The sequence below is a fragment of the Trachymyrmex cornetzi genome, unplaced genomic scaffold (assembly GCF_001594075.2).
Source record: "Trachymyrmex cornetzi isolate Tcor2-1 unplaced genomic scaffold, Tcor1.1 scaffold388, whole genome shotgun sequence".
NCBI classification, from domain to species: Eukaryota; Metazoa; Arthropoda; class Insecta; order Hymenoptera; family Formicidae; genus Trachymyrmex; species Trachymyrmex cornetzi.
This window is the reverse complement of record NW_017298619.1, coordinates 330878-340832: the sequence shown is the minus strand read 5'-3', so window position 1 is coordinate 340832 and position 9955 is coordinate 330878. Positions and strand designations below refer to the sequence as shown.

The 9955-nt window shown below is 32.1% G+C and overlaps 1 protein-coding gene across 1 annotated transcript; it reads right to left on the bottom strand.

Moving 5' to 3' along the window:
- Positions 1-2284: 2284 nt before the first annotated feature.
- LOC108763911 (popeye domain-containing protein 3) lies at positions 2285-6794 on the bottom strand. The gene is made up of 7 exons (XM_018511840.1): positions 6620-6794; positions 6218-6352; positions 5728-5909; positions 5404-5646; positions 5187-5339; positions 4519-4588; positions 2285-3027 (listed from the first exon to the last, which is right to left on the bottom strand). Exons 1-7 carry the CDS (start codon positions 6672-6674, stop codon positions 2855-2857), a joined length of 1011 nt encoding a protein of 336 aa, XP_018367342.1. The 5' UTR covers positions 6675-6794; the 3' UTR covers positions 2285-2854.
- Between the last annotated feature and the right edge of the window lie 3161 nt (positions 6795-9955).

The following is a 9955-nucleotide window of genomic DNA, read 5'->3' as shown; positions in this document are numbered from 1 at the left end:
GACTCAAAAAAATTATTATAAGTACTTCAATGTATATACTATTAGATGCCATGAAGCACATTTCAATAAATGTTTGTCTATACTGCTAAAAAAAATCGTGAAAATCATCTTATTTTCCGCAACCCAACTGAGTATAACCCCTTAAATATTAAATATAGCTAACAAACTAAAAATTTTAATTAATCTTTGAATTTGAGTTGCAATAGTTCAGCTTTCTATTAATTTAGAATAGCTTAAAAAATATACATATGTTACAAATGAAAGAAAGGTCATCATTTGATTACGGAGCATTACGAAGCACAAACTCTCATCTGTCATCAACAATGATAACTCGCCAACTTTCCATTTATAACCCAATTATGCTTTGCTGATATACACAACGTAGCACCAACTCAAACGACCATTATTACTCTTTGTAACCCACGCGAAAGTCTCTAAACACAGATTATCCTTTTTGGTATCTCGTAAGTCCCGTAAGTACCTGATGTCAGGTGTTCTTGCATCAGCTGCAGAACTATCAGAATTAATCTCTATGAACTTGCTTACGTAAAAAACTAGAATTACTAAACAAAAAGATATGTTCTGACATAATATGCAGCAGCCAGTATTACTTTTAATCAATAGCGATTACATATTATTTATCACTTTCTTTTTCCATTTTCCCTCTCTCTATATAAAATTTTTCTGAAGCTTTTTTATTCATTTTGCTGTATTGAGCTTAAAGCAACTTAAATGAATAAACAATATATATTGCTGAGACTCTTACGAGAGCAACAATTACGCATCCAAGATGCATGTTTTCATTGCACTATTGATCAATAACAATCACACATTATGCTCATCAGCTCTCTCATTCGTGATCTTATATGAATCTCCCGCGCGACTACAGTAATGCACACTGCAAGTCCAGTAGCGAGATCATTACTCTCAGTACTCTCTCCTCTGGTAGCTTCACTGAAAGTTGCTCAAAAACGCGCGACAGCATCTTTTTCCCCTCACCTCCTCTTTCTTCCCTCTGTTCTCAACATACCAGATATTCCGTCCGCTTGTCAGCAGGGATATGGCAGCATCTCCAGTCTGGAAAACGGGTCGCATTCTTCACTGGAGCACTGTTTACACGACAGGTTGGACGCCATGGTCACTGTCGTCAGAAACGAGGAAGAGCAGTCCTCAGGGACGGCGTGTCCTTCGTCCTGTCGATGGTGACGGTGGCGGTGGTGATGTTCTTGTGCTCTTTCCACGGTATCCTACTTGCGGAACGCGGTCTCATCGATGGGAGGACGCAACACAAAGGACGACGGCCACTTGTACGCTCATCTCCGCGCGGAATCTTCTCTTGCCGACGTACGCGCACATTCAGAATACGCCAGTCAGCCTTGTTCTCTTGTTGGTCACCCCGCAAAGCTTTTCTCACCCCTTTTTCCGCTTCCCCTCTTCATCTGCCCACCTGTCCACCTTCAACCCCCTCGCTCGATCGCGCTCAAGCGCGCGTCCCTCTCGCTCTTAGCCGCCCTGATCCGAGGGCGCGAAACTGCACACTCCGGGGGTTGCACTCCGCACGATGACGCGCCTCTGGAGGCTTTCGCGACACTAAACTACCCTTGGAACTAGCACCACGCCCTCCGCGTAGGTGGCACCACCGCTCGTTAACCCCCTTTTCGAGGCCAAAGCATCTGCTATTAACAGTAAGTCTCATTCGAGAGTCCTTCGTGTGGTCTATTAACCATGGTGCTTTCTCTCTCACTCTCTTTTCTGTTTTTCTATCTCCTTATTCGTTTACGTTTTCCTTTTACACATAGTTTCTTCCCTGCTGGAATTTATCTCTTTTTCATGGTAAATATATTCATAAAAGAATAAAATTTTGCGAGAGGTTGAAGAAAATAACTTTTAAATTTAGCAATTAAATTAATATTATAATTAAAAAATATAGATATGCAAATATATAATAATAATTTATTTAAATATTTTTAAAAAGAGTCAAGTTTGATTATCATAATTTTCACTTCTTGATACGTTTTTATTGGAAATATCCATGCAGATGTAACGAATGAATATGTAAAATGGAAGCAATGTAATGAGAAAATTAACGAAATATTCTCTTTTCAATATCAGTATATTCTTATTTATTTTGTTATAAATAATTTTTTTAAGTTTAGTTAATTAAATATGTAGATATTTCTTTTACATTTTTAGTAAAAAACTTTTTTAGGTAAGAAATTCTAGATTTTTGCTAAGCTCAATTCTTTGATCGACTTCGATATTTACAAAAACATTATAGGCGCATTTTTATAATGTATTTACTTATAACATTGGATTTATTTAACGCTTGTTTTTTTTCCAAATTCTTAGAATACTTTCGTAAGCACTGTTTCCTGTTTCATGGACTAGAATTTTCATTCTTCGAAAGCGTCGTATGATATTTACAGATATGTACATAGTATTAAATTTACATTATGTAGCTGCTTTTCGAAAAGTGCGAATTCGTTGCGAATTTCGTTGCTAGGCAACAAATCTACAGTGTATATACAACATCATGATTATAATATTGCGATCAGTAAAGGAATGTAATCCTTTGAGTTTTATAATGGTTCTAGCTTTAACGAAATTCAAAAGTTAGTTAATTATGGAATAATTTAACATTAAAAATCTGTAACTTCATTTTAACAAATTAAAATCCACAAGTATGTACATTAAACGGAAGCTAAAGGATGTGTGCTATTTTTTTTTATTGCTAGTCATCATATGATGACGGCCAGCTCTCCGCGTTTTTGTAATCAAAGGCCTGTATATCGTGTTCGAAGTCATCGGCGTTATCCATCATTAAATTCTCGTGATTCGAGTAGTTGGCGTAATGCTATTCTTCGTCAACGATTTCGCAGCTGTGATATTTGCTGGAGGAGTCAAGCCAGCTCTCCACACCGCTGGAAGCTAAGTCATCGCAGGACGGCAGCTCCGGAAGAGGTTCCATGCTCGGTACGCCCTTCTTCGTCAAGTCATTGGCTGCATGTTCTTTGGATTTTTTGTTAACTGAAATAAACGGTCATTCAATAAGATAGTTGATTAATATATATATATAGAATAAATATGTATGTATGTATATATATATATATATATATATACACAGGATGTTCTAAAAGTAACGATAAATCTTTTGCACATACACACACACAGGGGTAGAATGAACTAAGCTAAGAAAAAAAAGTCCTCTACCATTTTGCAATTTTCGCAATAATTAACAAGATATTAATTGTTAAAAATTGCCGAAAAATTGGTCTTCAATCATTTTTTACTCAAATACTATCAACTTTACAGAAAAACTACAAGAGATGAAAATTGTTTATTTTCTTCCCAGATAGCACTGGATATCCCAAGGACGTCCATTTTAAGTCCAAATCACGTCCTCACGTCCATGGACATAAAATGGACGTCCTTGGGATGTCCGTCATACAGATGTCCTATTCAAAACATCCTATGGATGTCCGAATTTGGATTTTACTTTTAAAAAATGTTTTTCTTTATATTTTTATTATATTTGTATTATTTACCGAACCAAGAACCAACAAGTATTAAATAACATACTTTTTATATATTATATATAATAGCTTATATATTAGGTGTTAAACTTAATTCCTGCCGTTTTTCGCCTCCAAAATTGATTTGTTGAATATACTATTTGGGTTCTCATATAACTCTAAAAATTTTTTCAGAATTTTTTATCAACTTTTTAGCATTTTCTTATTTTGTGAGAAACATTTTCTTATTTTATGAGAAAATATGGTATTAAAAAATTCTGAAAAAATTCTAAAAAAAATTCTTAGAGCTCTATGAGAAGAAAATAAACAATTTTTGTCTCTTGCAGTTTTTCTGTAAAGTTGATAGTATTTGAGTAAAAAATTATTGAAAACCAATTTTCGGCAATTTTTAGCAATTAATATCTTGTTAATTATTGCGAAAATTGTAAAATGATAGAGGATTTTACTTCTCAGTTTAGTCTATTCTATCCCTGTGGATGTGTGTGTGTGTGTGTGTGTGTGTGTGTGCGCGCGCGCGCGAAAGATTTATTGTTACTTTTAGAACACTCTGTATACATAAATTAAAACAACACGGAATATAGAAAGATAATTCCTTTTTTTTTTAATTTTCTCTAGTATATATGAAATAGTAATACAGGCTACTTTCCTTTTAAGGAACATAATTGATACAAACGTCGTTTCATCCTTGACATTCATTGAATAACAAAGATAGAACAACATTTGTATCGGCTCTCATATAGCACAGAACTTGCAGCAATATTGGCTACAATAATACTGCAATATTGCTGCAACATGCAATATTACTATAATGTTATAGCATTGTTGTTGCAACTTTTGTGCTGTAGGGGCTGTGTTTCCTAAAAGGAAAGCAACCTTGAGTTCAATTTGGCCTTATTGTTAGTTAATAAATATATTGTTAGACGTCGGTTTTGTTTCTTTCTTGCGATCAACATTTGCTTGTAAGCTCGAGGGTTTCTATACTTACCGTTGATCCCTAAGCTGGCACTAATAGAAGGAAGACGAATGTCCAAGTGTGATCCTTTGTTATTAATTATCTAAAATTTTAATAAGATTAAAACACGATTGAAGAATAAAATTATAGGAAAAAGGCTTTATATTTAAAAAAAATGACTAATATTATAAATATTATTACATATTAAAATTACTTGTAAAATATTTAATAAAATAATTTTATTAATATTTAATAACACATATGTATGTATATATATATATATGTATAGAAACAACTAGATTTAACAAAAGACAGATAGATGGACAAACAAATAAAAACATATCAAATAAATTGAAATTAAGAAAAAATTATAGTTATGACATTCGATCAGTAAATGACATAAAATCTAAAAATTAAATATAGAAAAGAGAAGTTGTATGTACAACAAATATAAAAACAAAATAGAAATGAAATAAAATGAAACAGAAACACAGTGAATACATAGTAAAATAAAAAGAAAAGAAAAACAAAAGCGAAATAAAATAAGGAATGAAATAAATGATTTTAAAAAATAATGCAAGTGGGAAATAATGAGAGAGAGTAGAGAGAGAGAGAGAGACAGAAAAAGCTTTATGATAAAATATTAACTCAATTTTAAAGTAAATATGATAATTTTTGTATAATTATTTTTAAAAGAATACCTTATTATTCATTGCATACAGCTTCGTTGCGATATCTCGTGCCACAAGCGTAGTTAAAACAGTTGCAAGATAAGTTTCTTTCACTAGCAAATATTCCAAGGCTGATCGTTGCCAATACAAATATCTGCAGGAACTCGCCGCTATGATGGATACCTAAAACATTTAATTTGACTTAGAAATTTCAATGATTAAAATAAAAAATTAATTGAAATCGTACCTTAAATTTATCGTCGACGGAAGCTCGAGAGCTTTCGAATTCCGGTGAATCTAAAAATTCACATGGCAGTATCGGATGTAGAAAACCGTTGATTTCGTTCAAGACGTTGACTTTTCCAGTGAGTAGCAAGCCTAATCTGTCTGTTCTTGTTAGATTCTGCATCGCGTACGCCTCGCCAGCATGAAGAGACATTATCGTCGCAAATTCTGGAGATACTAATCGCTTGAATTGTATTCGTGAGACCTACGCATATTCAAAGTTAAAGGAAAAAGTGGATTAATTCCGAAGCGCATTGCAAAAACTTCTTTCTTCCAAAAAACTTACTTTGAAGGGATAGAAGAGCGTATGATAAGCTTCTTCCAATTCGGGATCAAATCTAATAGGTCTCATTTGATAAATAATATATACTAATTGACCGATATTCAGTAATAAAAAACTGAAATTCCAAGAGAAGATATCTGGTGCGCAGATCACGTGCCAAGCCCATCCCGATAGCAACATGAAACCTAGAAATAAATAATAGGATCAAGAAAAAATCCAGATAGCTAATAGGTATATCTAAAATAGAGACATAAGATGTCTTACAAACATCTTTAAGACGTCTTATGTCTCGACTTTGAACACACACACACATACATGGTGTTGTCTGCGAAATTTATTTAATTGAATTTTAATCAAATGAAATCATCATTTTTTTAATAAGATTTTTTATATGTGTAGTACAGAATTAGTATCACATAAAAATTTACAATATAAAACCACTATGTATTCTTTTCATCGCTTCCATAATGTAAATAATTAACCAATTACTTACCTATTATTAGCACTGAATGCATGAACAAAATTCCCTTTTTTGAGGACGGCGCCGAGTACGACAATGCGAAGCAAAAATTTGCCAACTGGAATAAAATGTGTTGAGGCTGTTGCCACAAACAGAGTGCGGGGTTTCCTTGAAAAGGAGAAAGAAGAATCGATAATTTGATTTATTGTTTTTCATAAACTTTCTGTTCATATAAACGCGGCAATATTTCTGCCGTGCGCAACGTTTTTCATTCATATGGCAAGCAACCCTCATTATAACATGTTTTTACGTCTTTATTTAAAAAATCGAAAATATTACTTATTTTACATGTTTTTAACAAATAAGAATTTTTTAATCAATACGAAAGAATAAATCTCGCTTACAAATGCAAGAATTCCTTTCTCTGGAACTCACCGACAGAAGTGCTGTTGTACGATGGCAAAGGATCACGACCCAGCCCGGGACTCATTTTCGTCAAAGCAGAAATACGTTATTATGGGTTAAAATATGCTATTACAGATACGAGAATCGACTGTTCATATTCAATGATATTTCTCAAACGAGAGCTTGGTGTGTTTTCACCCCTCGCACACGCGGATACTGAAAGATTTTCCTCAGGGCGCATGTGCTAATTTCACAGGATCGATATTGTTTCCCGTCGGTCCGAAAAGATTAAATGTGTAATTTTACAGTACCGATTCGCGATAAAGAAAAATCATATGGTAATGCGTAGCATATATATATATATATATATATATATGTATTAATTTATTCTACAAAAATATTTTTCCTTTTATTGGAATAATTTATTTTTTCTATATGTATATAAATATGTGTGTGTGTATGAGTATGTGTGTGTTTATATATATAATGTTTCTTAAATAACGGTCACTAATCCCTGGTAGAAATGTATGCAGTTTTCCTAGACACCTATCTAATATTACTGTATTCTCATTAATTATGCCAATACTAAGTAGGAAATGGACAAGAACTTGATAGAGTTTTATTCTGTCTATTTCACGAGCAGTTGGCTTTGCTCCTTAATCAATTTAATATTCATTATTTGTTGTGTTTCTATTCAGTAAATGGATTCATCAGATTTTACGCAACTTTTGTATACAGTAACTGCAAACAAAGTGTTACATCCTGATTGGGATCCTAAGTAGTTTCCTTCTCAGTTACTAGACAGAAGTTGGTGTAACTGTTTAGTAACTGCTCAAAAAATGCATGAAATTTCTACCAAGGATCACATAGTAGTACTATTCCTAATAAAAAACTAAATCAAAAAGACTTTTATCATTTTGCAATTTTTGCAATACTTTTTTGGTTACTCAATGAGCAAAATGTCTAAAATCGACGCATAAAATAATTTTAAGATATCTTTAAGGGTTCTTTACGAAACATCTTCAAAATATTTTACAAAGAACACTGAAAGATTAAAATTGTCTTATGCGTTGATTTTATATGTTTATTCGGCAATCTTAAGAAATTAATATCTCGTTATAACTATTGCAAAAATTGCAAAATGGTAGAACTTTTAAACTCCGTTTTTTTATCAGGAATAGCACTATATGATTAATGGGCATTATCTAAGATATTCCTTGTATAATACACATTATTGTTTATAATTTTTTCACATTTTACAAAAAGTTAAGTAACTCGAAAAATAATCGTAGAGAACTAAATTTTCAAAAATGAATTTTAAAGATGAGAGACAGAGCTAAATTAATAAATTTAAATTTATTTTCTTATATCGTTTCTACAATATTTTGTATCCCCCCAAGTCAATTTAATTTGTTTTTTGTAAAATAAAACGGATTTACTATGACAGATAAATTTAACGAGATTTCGTTTACCAATAAAATATAAAGAATTTATTAATGTTGACACATTCTTTTTTTCATCTTCATAGCCGTTATTCGAATCATAGTCTATTCTTACTTTAAGTATAATATAAGTATATTCCTTAAGTACAATGTCTTTTAAGATGCTAATATAGCTGTGTGATTGGATCATGACATCTTCAGACTGTACTTAAAGGACGGTCTTAAATATAAGAATCGATTATTATGAATACTGATCAATATAACTTTCTCAATTTATAAAATAGTTGAATACAATAATTGATATATCCGCAATGTAATCAATTATAGTCATTATACAGTAAAAAAGAAAATGTTAATTTTAACATTTTTTACATGTCCCAGGAGATCCACTCTAAATTTTAAGTTAAAGTAACTCATTCGTCTTGTGTTATTTATTAACAAACTAGTAATGTTAAATAATTGACACGATACTTTACATTTATATTTGTTATTTTGACTTTAAGGGTGATTTAAAATTAACATATGAAATAGTAGAGTACATAGAAGAGTAGTTGTAGTAACTCGTAAGAAAATGTTAATAAAACATTTTTGTTCATATAATGTGAATGAAAAAATTCTTAGATGTTAAATTGACTTTGAGATATATAGAATAATTGAAACAATTGTGTTAAAAACACTCAAAATAATATTCCATTTTTAATTGACATACGCAATTGTTAAGTTAGAAAGGTGACATGAATCTAACACATCAAAATATTACAAAAATAATAACATATCAGTTGTATGTTTATTTTACATTGAAGTAATAATCAAAATGTGGTAACACAAGAAAAATTCTACATATGGACGCACGATTTTTTACTGTGTATTAAGACCGTTTTACTTATTAAAAATGACCCAAGAAAAGCGTAGGATCGAAATATTTAATTGTCTTTGATTCATAATATTCATATTCATCTGAACATCTACAGTTGACTCTTAATATAGATATTTGTAATTCTATTAGCGTTTTCTCTTGGGATACACTGGGTGCAGTCTCACACCGCACCAGTTGCGTGTAAGCGCTACACTCAGCTACAGTGCCTGCTACACTACACTAGAGTGGTGCACACTATGATGTACACTGTATCATTATTATGGTAAAACCCTGTTTTCGCTTGACTTTTATTTTCAAATTTTAAATGTCACACTGGTTCTACGCGGTCTCTTTGAGACGGTGTAGCAAAATCCCACTTCGTGCATAAAATTTGCACTACACCGTAGCCACGGAAACACGGTACACCGAATGAATTCGCTTACCACCAGCCATGGAAACACGGTACACTGTCTGAGTGTTGCACTAGTGGGCGATAGTACAGCCAAGAGAAAACGCTATATGTGTGTGTTTTTTAATATTATTATTGAAACTTTTGTCCTCATTCTTTTTGCTTTATTTAAATTACATAAAATTGTTTTTTCTAGAGATGCACCGGATATCCGGAAAGTATACGGCAGTGCTCGGAATTGCTCATTTCGGGCAGATTCCTGAGGTGACCTCCACTATCACTCGAAACTCGGCGGCCGAGCCGCCGATCGCTCACGTGACGCTATGCTCCAGGAGCGTCGCGATACGAAAAGTATACTGGACCTTTCCGGCAAATATCATTAAAATATTTTCTTTCCTACGTGATTTTTATTTTAATAAATAATTAAAATAAATTTTTTATTATTAACATATTTTATTATTAACATAAAATTTTACAATGTAAAATATTTATGATGTAAAATTTTACTTTATCGAGTCACATATATTTAATTATCCTTTTTTATTGCTTAATGAAATAAACCTACTGAAGAGAAACTATTTGAAAAACGTATCAATAATAGTACTTTCAAGATAACATGGAAAGCCATTGTCCATATTATAATTATCATATTGTAATTT